The sequence below is a fragment of the Etheostoma spectabile genome, chromosome 17, assembly GCF_008692095.1.
Source record: "Etheostoma spectabile isolate EspeVRDwgs_2016 chromosome 17, UIUC_Espe_1.0, whole genome shotgun sequence".
NCBI lineage: Eukaryota > Metazoa > Chordata > Actinopteri > Perciformes > Percidae > Etheostoma > Etheostoma spectabile.
Genome location: NC_045749.1, coordinates 7,611,013 through 7,630,832, shown reverse-complemented (window position 1 = coordinate 7,630,832; position 19,820 = coordinate 7,611,013). Strand labels below are relative to the sequence as shown.

Genomic DNA, 19,820 nt, shown 5'->3' with positions numbered 1-19,820 from the left:
GATTTGCTGTATAGTATGTGTTTTGCTGCTCTATAGTATTTGTTTTAATGCTGTATAGTATTTTTTTTGCTGTATAGTATTTGTTTTCCTGCTGTATAGTATTTGTTTTGATTTGCTGTATAGTATGTGTTGTGCTCTGATGTATCGTATGTTTTAATGCTGTAGTAGTAGTTGTTTTGTTTTGCTGTAGAGTATTAGGTTTGCTGCTGTTATAGTATTTGTTTTGTTGTGTGTATAGTATTGTTTTGTTTTGCTGTATAGTATTGTTTTGCTGCTGCTGTATAGTTTTTGTTTTGCTGCTGTATAGTTTTGTTTTGTTTTGCTGTGTATAGTATGTTGTTTTGCTGGTTTTTTTGATAGTATTTGTTTTGCGTTGTATAGTATTTGTTTTGTGTCTGTATTGTTTGTTATGTATTGTTTGCTGCTGTATAGTATTTGTTTATTTTGCTGTATAGTTTTTGTTTGTGCTGTATGTATTTGTTTTGTGCTGTATAGTTTTGTTTTGCTGCTGTATAGTATTTGTTTTTGTTTTGGTATAGTATTTGTTTTGTGCTGTATAGTTATTGTTTGCTGCTGTATAGTATTTGTTTTGCTGCTGTATAGTTTGTTTTTGCTGTATAGTATTTGTTTTGCGTATAGTATTGTTTTGCTGCTGATAGTATTTGTTTTGGCTGCTGTATAGATTTGTTTTGCGCTGTTAGTATTTGTTTTGCTGTATAGTTTTTGTTTTGCTGCTGTATAGTTTTTGTTTGCTGCTGATAGTATTTGTTTTGTTTTGCTGTATAGTATTTGTGCTGCTGTATAGTATTTGTTTTGCTGCTGTATAGTATTTGTTTGTTTTGCTGTATAGTTTTGTTTTGCTGCTGTATAGTATTTTGTTTTTTTGCTGTATAGTATTTGTTTTGCTGCTGTATAGTATGTGTTTGCTGTAGTATTGTTTTGCTGCCGTATTGTATTGTTTTGTTTTGCTGTATAGTTTTTGTTTGTGCTGTTTAGGATTTGTTTGTTTTGCTGTATAGTATTTTTTTTGCTGCTGTATAGTATTGGTTTGTGCTGTAGTTTTGTTTTGCTGCTGTATGTATTTTTTGCTGCTTATAGTATTGTTTTGCTGCTGTATAGTATTTGTTTTGCTGTATAGTATTTGTTTTGCTGCTGTATGTTTTGTTTTGCTGCTGTATAGTATTTGTTTTGCTGCTGTATAGTATTTGTTTTGCTGCTGATAGTTTTGTTTTGCTGTGTATAGCATTTGTTTTACTGCTGTATAGTTTTGTTGTGCTCTGTAAAGTTTTGTTTTGCTGCTGTATAGTTTGTTTGCTGTTAGTATTTGTTTTGCTGCTGTATAGTATTTGTTTTGCTGTATAATTTGTTTTGCTGCTGTATAGCATTTGTTTTGTTTTGCTGTATAGTTTTTGTTTTGCTGCTGTATAGTATTTGTTTTGCTGCTGATAGTATTTGTTTTACTGCTGTATAGTATTTGTTTTGCTGTATAGTTGTTTGTTTTGCTACTGTAAGATTTGTTTTGTGCTGTATAGTATTTGTTTTACTGCTGTATAGTATTTGTTTGCTGCTGTATAGCATTGTTTTGTTTTGCTGTATGTTTTTGTTTGCTGATAGTATTTGTTTGCTGCTGTATAGTTTTGTTTTGTGCTGTATAGCATTTGTTGTTTTGCTGTATAGTATTTGTTTTGCTGCTGTATAGTATTTGTTTTGCTGTTGATAGTATGTGTTGCTGTATAGTTAATTTTGCTGCTGTATAGTATTTGTTTTGCTGTTATAGTATTGTTTTGCTGTATAGTATTTGTTTGCTGCTGTATAGTTTTTGTTTTGCTGTATAGTTTTTGTTTGCTGCTGTATAGTATTTGTGTTGCTGCTGTATAGTATTTGTTTTGCTGTATAGTATTTGTTTTGCTGCTTTATAGGTATTTGTTTTGCTGTATAGTTTTGTTTTGTGCTGTTATAGTATTTGTTTTGCTGTTGTATAGTATTTGTTTTGCTGTATAGTATTTGTTTTGCTGCTGTATAGCATTTGTTTTGTTTTGCTGTATAGTATTTGTTTTGCTGTATAGTATTTGTTTTGCTGCTGTATAGCATTTGTTTTGTTTTGCTGTATAGTATTTGTTTTGCTGTTCTAAATTTATGAATTCCCTGTGCGGCGTCCTTGAGTGCCAAGTTAGGCGCCTTATATAAAAGGTATTATTATTATTATTATTGACCTAATTTCTTTCCGTTTCTAAACTTTAATTTGTCCCATTTGAATTAAATTGAACTCAAAGAACTGTATTAGGGAAACAAGGGACTTCACCCAAGGGTGTCAGCACACAATCGACCAGAACAACACATATATCTGAGTAAGTCAGCACAGTTTTAGCAGCATGTTAACAGTAAGGTTAGAATCAAATGCAAACTATTTCACATTTTTTTATTAGAAAATGATGTATAAGAATCAACGATCTATGCAGACATACTATCAAACTATATAATAACTAATATAATAATGCACAGACCACACAAAACCCTTGAGTTTAAAATATATTAGTTTAATAACCTTAAACTTTGTATATCGATATAAAGATAAGCTCAGGGATTGTAGCACCTATGCAACACTCAATGCAACATTCAGTCAGATTTATCACAGTGGAACAGTGACAATACTGGCCGACAGAGCAGATGATATGGTGGGCTTCAGAAGTCGCATCAGGGAACATACAAACATTTGGTCAGAATAAGATGAGATACACAAGAGCTTAAGAGTGAATGATTCCTAATAAAGCAGCTGCACCGAAGATGGTCGCGTGGGATGAGAAAAAAAGAAATAATGAATGATAGAATTACTGGCATCATGAACAGGAAGAAGTAGATGAGGAAAACAGACTGACTGACATGTAGAAACAGGAGCGGAGGTAAAAAAAAAAAACATTAAGAAAAGAAAAAGACATGCACGAATATGAGCTTTTAATACTATGAGACAAGTTGAGAAAGAATGTGCATATTCAGCACATGTCACTAGCTGGAGTCATAGAGTGCATTCTGCAACATCTGCTTCAGCAGTAACACTCAGCAGCTACATACTGCATTGGGTTTACAGTTGGATTGAAATCTGAATACATTATTAAGAAAGTTTTGCAGGCAATATCTGCATGCTCACACCTTTATTCATCTAGATCCACCTTTTTACACACTTTAAGATTGTTTCAGTGGCCCCTGTATACAGTTCTGAGTCATATATGGGTAATTTGGGGCGTCCTGGAAGTCTAGTAGAGCACACCATCGCACACCATCCACACCATGTAAGTTGCAAGTCATCCCTTTCAATCTCTCAACATTTTTCCTGTCAGTCTCTCCCTTATCACTATCAATAAAGGCTTAAAAATGCCATAAAAACATAAGTAAATTGGGAAATTTTAAACAAATACAACCCGGAGGTCACAGAAATAGTTGCCCAAATATTCTATGCTAAAACAAATAACTTGCATAATCTTCGACTTTACAGTCGAGACACAAAATGACATCATGCATCATTTGTACTTGCATGTGTTTTTGTAACATGGGGCCAAGTTGCAGGGTAGGTAAAGGCGCTCAGGGGGTTGATTCTCTACTTGTCCTGCAATACTATAGTTCTACAGCCTTGATCACATCCATTCAGTTAATTTAAAACAGGAAAGATGCTTTGCCGGCAGCATTATTTACCAACAGCTTGGATGTGACTCCTTTTATTGCAGCTATGGAAATTTTCACTGAGTGCCTTGGGAAATCAATAGGACTCACCACAGTCTTGCCACATCCTTGCTCTGTTTCAGACATGGTTAAGTTCCCAGGCATGATTTAACTATTTAAGTTGATTACATGACTGACAAACAAATGTTGGCTAAACAGTCTGCCCTAGCGCCGTGCCCACACAGTTGCTGATGTACGTGTAAACCTTTCCCAAAAATATTGGTTGCTAATTTTGTGTATTCCTCGAGTCTCCTGCCTGTTTGAAACGGTCTTCAACAGAGGAAGAATTATGGCTTTGAATCAGCGCCAGGCATTCCTTCATGTGACTGTTGAGTGTGATTTATGAGTGACAACAGAAAGACAGAGAGGGAAAGAGACATCTAGAGAGAAAAAGAAGAGAGTGGAAGGAGATGGGGGGGAAGGTTCCAAGCTATGAGGTAAGTTATAGGTCTTTGAGGCAACAGGTGTTGAAACACTTCGTTCAGAGTTTTTCAACTGCAAATGGGGTGCACACTTCAGATGGACATATGTAAAACACACACACACACACACACACACACACACGCACACGCATGTACACACACATACACGCACACACGCACGCGCGCACACACACACACACAAAACTGATAAAATATCTTTAACACCTGTAACCTCACGTGTGCAAGTGTTTTATTCATTCCTGAATATGTCATGTGATGTTTTAAGATATTTCACACACAAGTACTGTATATCAATGATGATGAATGACTCACTGATTAAATTGTTCAGAATGTGGATTCTCAGTTGAGCTCTTTCATAGAGCAGCAAATGTGGAGAAAGATGTCTGTTTATTATTGGGCTCCATTAATTAGGAGGAAATCATTTTCACATAACACTCTGATAACGTTCAGGTCCCATACTAAAACAAACACTTATACCAGTTATTACAAATGTATGACTTCAGTACTGTTTAATAACTACCTTCCTATCCTACTTATCAGGCTTTGAAAAATTCCTTTCTGGTCAGCTAATGCAGACTGCAGTGGCATGAACTGTATGGTATAACAATAAAACGGATTATAGTTGTGTGACTGCTCACACCAGGCTTTATATCAGGCAAAAGCTCATGACTTCATTCAACCGGGTAATAGTAATCAAGTCTAATTGTAATGCAGGAACAAGTGAGAAACAAAGTTGAATGGTGGCTCTTGTTATCTTAGACACATTGGGGATTGTGTGCCACACTGAATGCAACTTTATGCTCTAACATCGGTGTGAAGTTCAAACCACAGATGTCCAGTAATTTGAGGGGTGATGTTGTGAAGAGTGAAGGTAAAATGACACCAAAATAAAGAAAATGTACAGATTTACTTTAACCAATCTGGGCATGCTGTGACTGGCATCTAAGGTGTTTGTTTCACAATAGTTTAACACAGCAGAAAATACTCAAACTATGAACAATTTTTCGAAAAATCTCAGCTTGTGTTGGGGTCTCTTTCCTGATCAAAAACAACCTGAGTGTTACCTTTCCCACAGGATCCCCGCTGAATGAAAAGAACAGGTGGCTGCTGCAGCTTCTGCGCCCGGCGGCTGACCCTCTTCAGCTCGCAGATATTCCGGTAGGACACCCCATCGCTTCCACAAACCGGGTCGGTGGCTTTGCACACGCAAATCCCACTCTTGCTTCTCCTCCTCACCGTGACAGTGTATGCCACGCCGCCAGGAACAGAGCACTCCAGCCCCTCTCCGCACACCGGGTCCCCCAACTTTCCCATGCCACCGCAAGCTTCGCCCTCGCTGGACGCACACACCGGGCAGCAGTGGCAGGCGTCGAGGCTTTGTCCCGCCTGGCAGTCCGCTGGTAGCCGGGGACACATCGACTTGTCACACCGAGCAGGACATCCGATAACATACCGGTTGGACATTTGCGCATCAGCAGACGCAAATGCTACGATTACGCACAATAGTGACCAAAACATGATTCTCAAACTAAACTAAAATAAGTTTTAAAAGGCAAATAGAAAGTTTAAAAGAGTTCCAAATGCTCGCTCTCTGCTTCTTGTGTAATGGGATGAGAGAGTTCAGTAGTAGTGAGGGGGAAGTCACTTCAGCTGGAGAGGCATTTAACAGAAACTCCACTGCGCAACCAATTACGCGAGTTTACGTTTTTTGCTGGCACCGCATCAGAGACGCAACTCTCTTTCGAGACAATCACAACACGATTGGTGATTGGTGCGTTTCGTGACGTATTGAAAGGAAGTGCTGCGTTATTGATGTGTCTCAAAAAACAGGATAAAATAAAAAAGAGGAAAGAGCAGGAAAAAAAGCCTGCACGGGAATTGATGTAGTATTTATATGTGTATTTATCTAAGAGCTGTGACACTAACTGTAAATAATTCAAGTAACAGCATTGCAAAAAGGTAACCAAGAGTGTGTAACTTCTCCTTTCTGTTGGTTCCATCCAAGGGGGATTGGGAAGGTCAAGGCCACCTCAGAGAAAGGCTTTAGGACATTTCAGCCCAGGCGCAGTTTGCTGATGTTGGCATGTACCCTGATTTAGTTATTTACAAACAAATATTTAAAAAAACAAGTAGTGAAAGGAGCCAGGCAGCACAGCCCAGATGTTTTTTATGCTGCACAGACCTCCACACAGCCAGTAGGCCTATTATCTGCTTTTTTCTTTGCTACTCCCTTTATGAATTAGTCACTCCTGGCATCCAAACAAGCCCTATGGCTGATAATCAGAGGTGGAAAAAAGTTTGGTGGATTGTGGGATTTGTGCACTTTAAAGCAGCACTATATAAACAGCCAAATGTGGTCTGATTGGAAAATTGCAAGAGAACATCATGTATGGTTGTACCCCAGCTCGATGGGTTGTAAGCACTTAACAGGGAAATAAACAACATCTGATGGGGATATAAAATAATACATTTTGCATCCAAGTTCAAGTGTTAATCAGTCAAAGAGTAATCTAAAGATTTCTTGCTATAACCATTTGTGGCACACACTCCATCTAACACCACATTTCAAGTATCAAGGGACCAAATTTTAGTGGCGACGAACAAAAAATCTGTTAGGTTTAGATGTCTGTGGTGAGTAGTAAAAGAATTCAGTTAACACTCAGGCAATGAATCAGTGTCATAAAACAACTCAATATAATGTGATTGATTATGGGAACAGGGTTGTATTAATGGTTCTTGGTTTAATTGGTGGAGCTGGATACCAGGGAGCACATCACAAAACTGCTGCTTGGAGAGGGTTAAGGGACAAAGCCCCTTGCGGTGTGCTGGAGCGCTGGGTAACACAAGCCTCTGTATCCAAAAGGCAATTATTAAGAGGCTTAAGGGATAGAGGGAAGTCATACATGTTCTTCAAGACAGGACCGCGTTGTGCAGCATTGGAAACAGTGAGAGTGCACAATTTAGACTTGTTACCCAGAATTCAAAGTAGACTAATTGTTTTTAGTTAAATGAGGAAACCGTGTTATTTAGGTGCATAACGGCATACACTGTTGACTGATCTAAAAATGAATAAAACTCCTGCAGTAGTAATAAGGCTTCACAGCATCATCAGACCCATTATGTGGCAACACTCGTGGAGCATGAGGACGTAGGCGAGAAATGGTGGGAAAATCTGCAGATGAAAACAACCTCATCTATGAGAAACACCCATGCATTCCTCCAACCAAGGCCAGTGAGTTTAACCAAGGATGGACTCCATTGAGGTCTGTGTGATCTCCACTCCAGTCTGCAATGATGTCTTTGGTTGTGGGGTTCTGAGAGTCCAAATGGGGCTTAATTTCCATGTTTGCAGCCACACCTAAGTCTCATATCCTCCAATAAGGAGCTGAGATGTTCTATGAGAAGATGCAGTCAGGAGAATTTGCAGTATACACTACTTCCTACAAGACACCAGCCAGCTATGTCGTACGTGTTTTTTTTTCCTCTTACTATGAACCATTTGACATCATCCTCATCACCTACACATGTATCCACAATATACTGCACAAACAAAGACTGAAGCCTAGAATATGTCACAGCTGGTTATCTGACTGATTAAAAGGGGTAGGGTTGGGCTTTGCAAATTCAATGTTGCTCCATGACCTCACGCTGTAAATCCATCTACACACAAAGCCAGAGGCTGCATATGCAACTAGCACCTCATGAAGAGCTCATGAAGGATACCCATACATACATGAGGAAATTCATATTGTACTGTATGTGCAATGGTAGACTCTAAATACATACATTTAATTATAAAAATGTGAAGTACTTGTTCTTTACTTTATTTCCTTTTGGTACTACATACTTTATACTTCTACCCCACTACAACTTATTGCAACTTAGCTTCAGTTACTAGTACAGATTAACATTTTACCTACAAAAAATATGATAAACTCAGTAATAACAATCCAATACTATGATTTATATAACAGTATTTGCAGGGGCATTGGAAAGATGAATATATCTTTAAATTGGGTCACTTATGTAGTAGAAATTTGAATTTTTATTTTAATTGGTGCCTTCTAGGCCAAGAAAAGCCAAAAAATCCCAAACACCAAATCCTAGAATGCACTTGCTTCACTGCTCAAAGAGTCCACTACCAAGCCACGTCTACCGTTTTCTGATATAGACAGACAGTGAGGCATTCAACTCTAATGTGTTTCATTGTCATTTCAACTAGAGCCCGACCAATATATCGGCCGATATTAGGCATTCCCCTACTGGTGGGGGGTTGTAACGGTTCAGTTTACAAACTGATTAAATAAGTGACTTTTCTTGGTTGTGAAAATCGTTCTATTGATAGATTCTTGTTTTAGTATTCACTAATACAGTTAAAAAAACGAAGTCAAGCACAAAAGTACTGTTTTAAGCTAAATTGAATTAAAATTAAATAAAAATAAATGCTATGCTGTTTATCTTACTTACATTTTGTAAGTCGAATCATTTTTGAGTGAATTTAAATCAAGTGCCAGCAAACCATGCTGCTTCTAACTCAGAACAACCAAAAACAACCAAACGGGAACGTTGTGTGAAGGTACGGCGCAACCACAGGGGAACGTTACAGTAGGTTGGTTCTCTTAACGTTTAGAGAACGTTATAACCAGGAGGGAACGTTCCCTAAACGTTATCTTTTGGTTTGGTTCGAACGAACCTTTAGAGAACGTTCTCTAAACGTTCTGTGTTAGTGGGGAAGCATCATTCGAAAATACTACTGGGTTTCTACCGATACACAGCTTAATGCTAATTGGTGCGAATCATCCCTCTAAGTACATTTTGCGAGACTTTCAATGTAGTTCATTCACAGTATGGTATTGTTACTTTAATTTGAATAAAGGATCTAATATGTCTTCCACTACTGTTTATATGCTGATAAAAATAGAATTTTCCTACTGATCGTGACAAATTGTTGAAGTGTGCAAGGTATTCTGTGGGGGAGACACTGATTTACAGACCCGTAACCCTGGCTATAAACCTCACAAATAAATACTTTATAAATAATTTACCTTGACCTTTACGTTTATCTTCCCATGATTGATTGTATACACAGACTAAGTCTGAAACCATCAACAGATCCTTTGTAAAGACTAAACTGGTCCTCACAAGTACACACACACACACACACACACACACTTTACTTACTTACTTGGTGTGTCCCGCCTACACTAATTGTTTGCATGCTTACAGTAAATCTAATGCTTCTCATGTATTTTTTTTTTATTGCTTCCATTCTTGTAGATGGTGTTTTGTACTACTGGAATTAATTTCCACTTGATAACTACATCATTGTATCGTTGATGAATACATAACACATGACTTGTACAGCACTGCATTTTCATCGAGGCCATTGCCCGATAATGGATATGAACCACAGTGAAGTTTTTTTTTTCTCTCACCACAAGAGGGCAGAGGGCGCCTTAATGAGTAGAGAATTTTCCTTTCTAGCATCACTGCAAAGCTCTCACAGACTAATTTTGCTGTTCGGATAGATGAGCAAAATAATGAAGGAAACCTGTGCACATTTTCAATGTTTATTTGTTTCAAGTCATCCACGTAATAAATAGAGACAATTCAAACCAATTACACCAGACTGAAAAGGGGTAATACAGCTAGACTTGGTTGGGCTTAAATGAAGCAGGCACTTAAAAAAAGAAAATATTAGTGTGTATTATTTAACAGGACTACAGTGAGGCATTTCAAAATAAAACCATGAGGCAGCTGCCTGCTGCTGGGTTGGCAACACAGAAACAGAATAATATCACATCTAAAGAAACATCTAAAAGCATATAAAAAAATAAATCTGCTGCACACATCTCTATTCTGCAAATACACAATACACAGAAAGGCCGTAGATAAAATCTAAAAACAGAAAAACTAAGGAATCAATAAAATGTTAACATGCAACAGAAGTGTCTGAGCTTGAATGTTTTTTTCTGTTAAACCCATGATTCAAAATGTTTGCATGGTGTTTATACAGTATACTCATCTTCAAACAATGAACTGCACGTTTAGTTAACTCTGGTTGAGCTGGTTATTACCCAGTCAGGACATGAAGCTTATTTAACTGACCCAGCCCTATTGCTGAAGTTTTTATTACTATGAATTACAAACTGTATACAAGCGTACTACCTGTACATCTCGTTTAGTTCCTACGTCACCCAGTGTCAAACGGGAGTCCATAAAGTCTATGCTGAAATGTATTTCCGGAAAAAAAGCTGATTCAGGTTGAGAAGCAATGCATGTACTGTGATAGCGTAGACGTTTGTTTTTCTTTTGCACAGTACTCTCACTTTCATACCATTATCTGTGATTAACTGTAAAAACTAGTCACTGTAGATTTACATGTAAGTTACTTCTGCTTGTGATCAATTACAGTCAACTAAAATCTCATTGACTTTATCCCTACTATATATTGAACGAATGAACGAGCAATTTAAGTCAAAGGCTTAATGACTGTTAAAAAAAGTTGACTAAATCTGACTGTGAAACAATTAGTCTTGCATTATCATACACAATGAATCATATACAAATCTATAGATATTTTGTGCATTTAGTCATAGACCAGTCCAGAATCTCTCAATTAGGACTTGCATCCTTTATTGAGGATTTGATCTCAGGCTAGGCTTGACCCCTAGCTATATGGCTGGCTAACAATAGTAGACAAATCCAGGGTGAATGAATACTGAGTGTATGCATTTGGACCACACAGTTGAAAGAAGTAGATTAGAGAGGTGAAGAGCCAGTCCTCAGTTTGAACACACTTTTCAGACACAAGGAAATAGTTTGCACCCTTGAAAGCTCCCTTATTTTCTTGGCACGAATAATTTTTTACAAAAATCCTCCGTCATATCTTTGTGCCCATCCTGGTTAAAATTAAGCTCCGTCATTGAATTCTAATCCTCATTTTAGTAAATAAATATATCATTGTGAATGTGACAGCAGGCAGGCAGAGGGGGCGTGAGAGAAGACTGGGTCGTCTTTGGCACGTGAGTGCAGTTCAGTGGTCACCCAACTTGTTTCTCTAGCACACTGACGGAGGAGCTCATAAACATTGTGACGTAGTACATTTTAATCCGTCTACAGCTTTGGTTTGAAAACCAATGTCTGCCCTCCCCCCCCCCCCCCCCCCCCCCCCAACACCTGTTGCGCATGGTTTCCTCTCTGAATCTCTCTCAACATCCAACCAGAAAAGCGAGTTTTAATGTGCAGTTTAACAGCTCAGACCTGGCTCACAGGCAGGTCAGCGTCATCCAGGTCCAGGGGTGGTTCAGGCATGTTGGTCTCAAAGCTGCTCCGCCGTCGCCACGGTGACTCCTCAGAGTTAGAAATGTTGGTCACAGGTGGAACGCAGGTCACTTTGCCAGGCGCGTCTCCTGCAGGGACAGGCGTGCTGGCGTGTGGCTGTGAATGGGCCGTGGCAGCAGGCTCATGAAGTGCTCGCTGTCCCATGCCAGGCTGCGAGCGTGTGCCGCACGTGACAGCAGCCCCCCACTCTGGGTAGCATGGTGGCATGGCAGATATGGGCGAGCGAGGGACGGGGGGACCCGCGGGGCTGCGGTAGAAAGTGGAACGGGCGCTGTGTTCCTGCAGCAGAAACAGCAGGAGGTAACAGAGAAAGCGAGAAAAAAAAGAAAGTGGTTGTTAGTAAGCAACGTGAAATCCTGATATCCTGCAGTTTATTAGAGGAGACCAAAAGTGAGTTACAGACTTGGAATTAGCACCAGCATGTGGAGCCTGACGCAGCCTTAGCAGAGTTGGTATAGGAGGTTGTAGGTGCTGAAGAATGTAGCAGGGCTAGAAATGGGAGATGGTGGTAGTAGCAGTAGTAGAAGTAGTAGCAGTAGAAGAAGTAATAATAGTAGTAGAAGTAGCAGAGACGTGGTAGTAGTGTCAGCAGGTTTTAGATTTGATAGTCTGACAGGTTACAGTGGAGGAGCAGAGTGCCTTAGGAAGCAGTGACGGTTGTTGCTCATTATTTCACAGCTTTTCATTGTCAAATTTCAATCTCTGAAACACAAAACAGAAGCATGGGAAGATAAAAAACAAACAAGGCAGAGGTAGTGAAAGGGGTAGTAACTGAGCAGCTGGTGAAATGTTGGTTAGAGAAAAATCCCAACTATGAAACATCAAGACTCCAATACAAATATGTGTCAACTTTAAGATGTCTTTTGACACACAGTTTCTCCCACAGCACCTCAGTCATACCCTGTAACTTTATAGGCTTGTGAAAATTCTGATTAGTAAGTCCACAAAGTATAATTTAAGCATCACAAAAACATGTCTAAAAATCATAGGGAGAGCCACACGTGTTGAGAAATGATTTGCATTGTATGCTGAATTCAAAAGGTCCAAACTCAAGCTCATGCTGAAATTTAGTGGCAGTTCAACAGAAAATCTGAAAATGTACCACACTGAAGACATCACATGAGCCCCTTGTAAACTTTAATAGCCTTTAAAAACCCAAGTATTCACATATGAATCAACACACCACTATAAAACTATGGACATGTGGATTCAGCATTCACGAGTCCTCATTTTAAAGCCGTTTAAAACATTAGGCACACAAAAGGTAGGAAGTCAACATGGACACAAGTATCATTGTGTGTATGAGAAAGAGAAAAAACATACAGGCAGCGAACAGGAGGGAGGAGGAGAGACAAGCAGGATGTCACACATCTAAGACAGGTACACAGCTGCAGCAGACTGCAGAGATAACAGAGCATGAAGGGAAGAGAAACACAAGGTGTGAAAGACACAGTAATAAAGACAGAGATAGAAATAGACTCAAGGTATTCATTGCTAAGCTGATCAGGTAGGTCATGCAGAGTGTATGTTTGTGCATGAAATTATGTATATATTTTTTTTTTTACACTGAAGCATCATCAATATTGGTAAGGACAAGTAAGAGCTGCGCAAGTAAAGTTATAAGGGAAGAAGGGAGGCAGGAAGTGACTGCAGGTCTTTCTGATAATTAGATGGTCATATTAGAGCTGTTGTTTGAGTCATTTTACAAAAATTTTACTTATTATCATTTTAATAACTTAAGGTGGTCTGGAGTTCAGCTGCCATGCTTGTGGCGACAGTCATCACATGCTAGAGAAGTTAAATCAAGCACACAAAGTCTGAACAATATATTTTCAAACTAGGAACTGTTTGACCGCACTGAATAAAATGAGCTCAAACTGTAACGCTGAGCTTATAGTGACAGTGTGGCAAAAAGAAAAAGGAAAGCAAAAGACAGCGAGAGGTAGATGAGAGAAGCAGCGAGTACGAGGGCGTGAAGGGAGGAGCGCTTGTTGGGTTATCACAGTCATACTGAGGTTGTGGTTGGCTCCTAGAAATAAAGGAGCATCAGATGTGACGTCAGATCTGATCTCCTCTTAAAATATCTACCACAGAGGGCCAGCCAGTGAGTGGAAAACAGTATTAAAAAAGGTAAACTTATAGTTTAAAAGGGGGGGGGATTTAGACGAGCTGACATACGTGCTGCTGCACTCCCCGATTCGAGACGTATACCTCTGTATACAGGGGTTCGACAGCCGTCTGGCCTGCCGCATCTGCAACAACACAGTGCAAAGCAGTATTAGAGCAGATGGGCTGTCTGCCCACAGGGAGAGGAGGAGGTGGAGAGAATGTGACAAAGAAAGAAATGGAAAAAGAGAAGGTAGAGAGAGAAGTAGACGAAAACAGGGGGTGAGATACAAGCAAGAGAGAGAAGGACACAGGAGGGACGAAACATGGAACTGTAGAGAATCAGACAGCGCAGTGGTGTTGAGAATGATTCCAGTCTAACCAGAAGGGACCGGCTCCATCAGAGGACACACACTTCTCTGCAGTCAGGGCTAGAAGTGGTTTACTCCTCTCTTGTCACCTGCTCAAGTCTGGCTGTCTGTTTGTCTCTTTGCTATGCTCTACACAGGCTGCTGATTAATTAATGGGTTTCTAAAACTCAGGTACTGTTCTCAGACAGATTTGGTGATCTGAGTGAGTATCTAATGTCTAATGGTGGCTGGTAGTTCAGGGGTTAAGGCGCTAAATATGAACCGCAACGTCCCCAGTTTGTGTCCTGCTAGGGCTCTTTGTCTCTCTCCCCTTCATTTCCTGTCAACTGTCGATTATCTAATTTCACAGCATGGCCCAAAAAATTGAATCTATATATTGCTGTTGGGTGGTGACGAGGAGGAATGACAAAACAGGCTGTGCCAATTATAGTGCAAATACTGGGAGTTCGAAACTACTGGTGTAGACTACACAGAGCAGAATTTAGGTTCATCAATCTTGTTTTCGTATGATACAACCAGAACTAGAACAGCTGGACTTAAAATATATATAAGTTCAAGGGGCAACTCATCTGACACATACTGCCAAACTACCATTTCTGCTACTCTACATCTGTTTGAGAGGAAGTCAAAAAGGATTTAGCATTTGCATCTCTGTAGCTTGCTGTTGTATGAGATCTTGTGATAGCAAGAAACGGCAAACCACAATTAATAAATCACATGGAACAACACAGATACATTTTGTGACGTTCTGCACATGCAGGTTGAGTCTGGAGTCATTTCCCTTGTCCCCTGGTACATTCGAGGTCTCTAAATTTCAATCAGATTTCAGACTCCAGTCAGACTCAAGTCTACTTATGACTTGAATCCATACTATTGTGACAGTAAGTAGAGCTATAGTGTAGTGTGCTGTAGTGCAGTTACATACTGTGGCAGCAGACCTCCCAGGCCCCCGCTGGGCCACAATGGCCCCTGAGACAGCCTTGATCCAGCTGTGCATCTCCTCTGGGCTGTCTGCCTAGTGGAGACGTAAAAAAAAGAGAATAGTGAGACAAAGAGGGAAGTGTGACAGTATGGACTGTTGGTAGACATGGACACAAACAAGAGCGTGTGTACAATTATTTTTACTACAGAAAACACCCTACCTGTATGTAAAACGTCCTTGATGTGGTGACGACTTCAAACAGATTATCTCTCATCAGAATGTCACTACGAAAAAAGTGGAAAACAAGTCACATCATAAAAACCTCATCTATATCTGTATCTAAATCAGGAAAGGTAAACACAAACCTACTGGACAAAATGGTTTTTTTGCATGTGAAAATGCTGGGACATGTTAAATACCTCTGTTTGCACTCCTGGACTTTGTGAACTTCCTTCAGTGGGATCATTCTCAGAGGCTCTTTCTCCTGAAGTCAAGATAATAAGTGTTCATAACAATTGTTGACAAAGAGCAACAATTGAAATACATAAGGTAAATATTACCATTTGCATGTGTATCACAAATGCTTTTCTTAATAGGTTGTCTAAAAAGAAGGCTGTCTTGCGTGATTTTTCTGTTTTATAGGGACAACAAAGAGTTAACTTTCTCTAAAAGTAGCAGACTGCAAACTAAGAACCCTGATAGTTGTAACTTTCTTGACCCGGCAATTTGATACAGCAGACATAGTTTGTGTCCTTGGGGCTTGTTGATAGCCAAATAGACAGATAGAGCTGTCAAATAAGGGCAGACCCGGACAAAGACAGGGTATGGGACGTGCAGGATTATCCCAAGGACAGTCTGTGTGTGTGTGTGTGTGTGTGTGTGTGTGTGTGTGTGTGTGGTGGGTGGATGTGTGAGAGAGAAATAAGGCCGAGGAGAGGACAAGGCATGTAGGACATTGAATGAAAGCATTGTTCCACAGACTGCAGAGAAAACATGTTAGAACTCGTGACTGTGTATTTGCGGTTACTCTGCCTCAGACTGTGGGGGTGAATCTAATCAACATATATTATTCAAAATAATTCCCTAAAAGGCTTCACATGCTAAATCAAAGTTAATTAGGGGATGGGCAGGAATTATCACGATCATGATTGATCGTGGAATTTTGTTTATCACGTTAATTTGTTTTCAATTAAACTAATGCAGGCTGCGGTGTGTAGTGGAGTCTTGAAGCAATTAATTAATTTCACTGTGTGGCAGCAATAAGATTTAACCACCCGGGGTAATATTTACCGCCATACTCAGTTACTGCCAAGTTTCCGTTTTGATTTCAAAAGTAATCGTGAAGAGATCATGGCGGCAAAGTGTGGCGTGGGACCATTTTGATTTAAAAAACGACTTAGTTCACTGCAAACACTGCAATGCCATATATAAGTACAACACGACCACGACTCAAATGACGTACCACTTAAAGTGCATCGACCTTGGTTAATGTCGGTGGCGGCGCATCCTGCTCTGTCTTAACCTAGCATCAAGTCGGCGTTAGCACAAAGGAGCGGCGGTGGAGACCGTTAGGACAGCTATCCCACAGCCTGGGGGAGACAAGACTACGTTGTCTGACACGGACGAAGGGAGGGAACACTGTTACCGTAACACCAAGTTAGCGCGGCGGTACCTCCTTATTATTATTATTAATTATTTTGGAACAAACAACCGTCTCCATTTTAAAACGCTTGCTCACAATGTAGGTTCTGCTGCTTTAGAGCACTGCAGCGCACTTCTTTAAGTTTAGCCTAATCGAACATCCAGTTTAACTGCAACAAGTTGCTCTTCTTGAAATAAGGATCTAATCGATTAAAAAAAACATTGTATTTTGCATATTTTAATTTATAAAAAGTTAAATAAATAATTAATTTTAATATAAATTTTTTTTATTGATTAATCGATAGTCAATTGGACTACGATGGACTAAGAAAATTTAATCGAATGCCCATCCCTAGTTAATTACCAAATCTGACTTGAAGTAACTCATTGAGTTTTCTTCCAGTAGGAAATATCGCCGTTTCCAGTTCCTCATCTGGGGAAGAAAAAGGAAAAGATGTTCAGATCTTTTGTATACTTTCAAGGCAAAGTTGTTAAATATGCCGTAATGCTAAATTGCTACAATGACAATACAGTTTTAATTGTAGTTATCCCTCTACACATTTTTACAATGTCTATATATAGTGTGTGACTTTACATTCCCTCCTAGAGGGAGGTGATATTTTTGTGAATGTCACTTTAATTGTACCGGTGCCATTAATCATAAATGTTGTTGCGTGTCCATGGGGAGGCTTGCTAAATGCAGTGCATTTCAGACGGTGTGTTGTTGCAGTATATGCAGCCAGCCAGTGATGCAGCTCAACACCACATGCCTCATTTGAAAGGTGTTGTAAGAGTCACACAATTCCTAGTGTATTGATGAACTTCTCTAAACAGTACCTGCAGTCTAAGTGAAACCAACTCAACCCAATAGATCGACCGGTACCCACCACAGCTCCTTGCTTGACGCAGTAGCCTGACTTGATGGCGGCATGCTCCTGAGTTGGCCTGCCCAGGAAGTACGGCAGCTGGCTGTGGGAGCGATGCATGGCCTCCCGCTCCGCTCTGTCTGCACCATCACCACCATCATGCTTTAGGATAAAGGACACAAAATATTGTAATTGCAAGAAACAACATTTCAAAAAAACAGACACAGATTTTTGTATAGTCTGAGGGTCAATCTCAGTTGGGAAAATAGTCCATCACACTTTCTCAGAGACCAAGGTGATGTTTTTAATTTGCTTAATTTTTCCAATCAACAGTCCCAAACCATTATTCAGTTTAAAATGATACAGCAATTTATAATATTTGTGAAGCTGGAACCAGCAACTTTGGTGAATTTTTGCTTGATAAATAACTAATGGGTTATCAAAATAGTTGCAATCATTTCAGCTCTAAATGTTGTGTGACAATATAAAAGAAGGACTGTCGGAATTAAGTTACAATTCAAAAGTGTATTTGTAGCTAAAATTATGTTTTTTTTCAAAATAATGTAGATTTTGCTTACTTTCATTAAAGACAGTATTGAAGGAAAATCAGTATGACATGTTCTGCCTACAGTTTGTCATGTTCATTTGATACATACACACAAATACACAATACATTTGTGTGTGTGTGTGTGTGTGTGTGTGTGTGTGTGTGTGTGTGTGTGTGTGTGTGTGTGCGCGCTTTATGTGCTTGCATGCGTGTCATGTTTACTTGTGTCTGAGTGACAATGGGCACTCCTCCAATGATCTCTGTCTTATAGGAGACTTGTTTCTTGGGCCCTATTAGATCCGGTAAAGCCTTCTGGTTCTCTGCATTCTGCTGTCCATCACACAACTTTGGCACCTTAAGAAGACACACAGATCAAAGTTCAGAAGCTTGAAATTTTAACTTAAACAAACACATTGCAGAAATAGAAATAGGTGTTGTGGCTGGTGAGAAAAATTATATGTAGGCTTGAAAATACTCCTTTTCTCTATAGTTAAAATACAGTTTGTAACTTCTATGTATGTAGAAGTTGAAAAGCCTTCAACACATCTTGGAGAACAATGGACATTATCTTTTATCCCAGCTCTCACTGCAACAACACAACATACTATTAGTCATGCTCTGACTAACTATCTAATTTTTTGTCAGTCCACTTATTAATTTCCCAGTGTGTGTTTGACTTACAGTGATCTTAGTGGCTTTATTGAGAGCATCGACCCAGTCCACGAGGTCCTGCTGATCGTTGGCCTGCAGGAAGAACTTCCTCATTCCAGCATTGATGACTAACAGGTCATAAAAAGGTGGGAACAAACAAAGAGCAAAAGAGAGCAGACTTCATTATCTACACTACGCCATATGATTCATTATGTGTTTTTTCATGAGCATTACATGTAACTAGTAGTGCTATGAAGTGGGTGTTGACTAATTACGCTTGACTAATGGCCTTTCTTTTACAGAAAATATAATCAGAACAGATCTACTGCAACAGATTTCTCTGGAAGTGAAAAAACAACAGAGCCAAGAGACTATCCTACACACTACCAGCAGCATTCCCTCTCCATGTGGATGATGACCCAGCTGCTTCATTCAGCCACTACTGTCCTACCCATTTCTAACCATGACGAGAGAAATAAAAAAAACTAAAAAAAAAACTACAAACCATCAAATCTTCTCACACACATGTGAACATTAGCAAACCCCATTTTCAATCCCAAAGACATTTTTGGGTCAAATACCAATCATTTATGGATCAGGATTTAGAATCTGAAAAAACTCAAGTCTCTCATTCTCTCTCTGCCATAAATCCTTCAATTCTGCAGCTCAAACCACCCTTGTGTCTCCTCTAGTTCCTTTCGGCACCATGGGAATGAATTACAATAAAGCTGGACTGGTAAATCTGGTGGGGGCGAGCTGTAAAAGGCACTGGGAGTCAAACTGGCACAATGAGGATCATTCTTCCTTGTTCTCTTGTGTTTGGTCCAGGTCTTAAGACACATGCAAGACCTCAGTCTCTCTTTCCCTCTTCCCTGTGAATAAATCTCTTTCTGGTCTCATTTAACTTTCAAATGTGTCCACTGTATGTTTGGGAGCAGTAAATAGCTTGGTAGTGGTAAAGGTGCATTGGTCTCTTGGGCACTGGGTGGATAAAGCCAGGAGGAGGGGTATCAGATCTGATTCATAGTTACATATTATAAAACATTGTGTGCTGCTGAGAAACACAGCCAAGTACCAAAGTTTGCATGCCCTCATGTTGTCTCTCACAACCCGACACACGGCACAGACCGCAATTAATCAAGTCTCTACTAGAGATGCCCCCCCCAAAACCAGGTCTAAACAGGACCAGTTCTAAATTAGTAAAAAAAAAAAAAA

General features: G+C 39.6%; 2 protein-coding genes across 11 annotated transcripts in view; both read right to left on the bottom strand.

Annotated features, from left to right (window-relative positions):
- Nucleotides 1-5,822, bottom strand: part of LOC116705100 (serine protease HTRA1A) — a 24,603-nt gene extending 18,781 nt beyond the window's left edge. The window contains exon 1 of the mRNA XM_032540970.1: nucleotides 5,222-5,822. Coding sequence (XP_032396861.1) covers nucleotides 5,222-5,675 — 454 coding nt within the window. The 5' untranslated portion in view covers nucleotides 5,676-5,822. The remainder of the gene's footprint in view (nucleotides 1-5,221) is intronic.
- A 3,891-nt stretch (nucleotides 5,823-9,713) lies between these two features.
- Nucleotides 9,714-19,820, bottom strand: part of LOC116705103 (pleckstrin homology domain-containing family A member 1) — a 19,586-nt gene continuing 9,479 nt past the window's right edge. For 2 of the 10 annotated variants that reach the window (XM_032540977.1, XM_032540978.1), the window contains exons 5-14: nucleotides 18,636-18,733; nucleotides 18,177-18,308; nucleotides 17,429-17,569; nucleotides 16,906-16,974; nucleotides 15,320-15,384; nucleotides 15,121-15,184; nucleotides 14,904-14,993; nucleotides 13,680-13,753; nucleotides 12,825-12,899; nucleotides 9,714-11,780 (exon numbers count right to left, since the gene is read on the bottom strand). In XM_032540977.1, the coding sequence (XP_032396868.1) occupies nucleotides 11,549-11,780; nucleotides 12,825-12,899; nucleotides 13,680-13,753; nucleotides 14,904-14,993; nucleotides 15,121-15,184; nucleotides 15,320-15,384; nucleotides 16,906-16,974; nucleotides 17,429-17,569; nucleotides 18,177-18,308; nucleotides 18,636-18,733 (1,040 nt within the window). In that variant the 3' untranslated portion in view covers nucleotides 9,714-11,548. Of the gene's footprint in view, nucleotides 11,781-11,904; nucleotides 12,204-12,824; nucleotides 12,900-13,321; nucleotides 13,531-13,679; nucleotides 13,754-14,903; nucleotides 14,994-15,120; nucleotides 15,185-15,319; nucleotides 15,385-16,905; nucleotides 16,975-17,428; nucleotides 17,570-18,176; nucleotides 18,309-18,635; nucleotides 18,734-19,820 lie in introns of those variants that run through there. The other 8 variants (XR_004335845.1, XR_004335846.1, XR_004335848.1 and 5 more) reach the window with 8 other exon arrangements.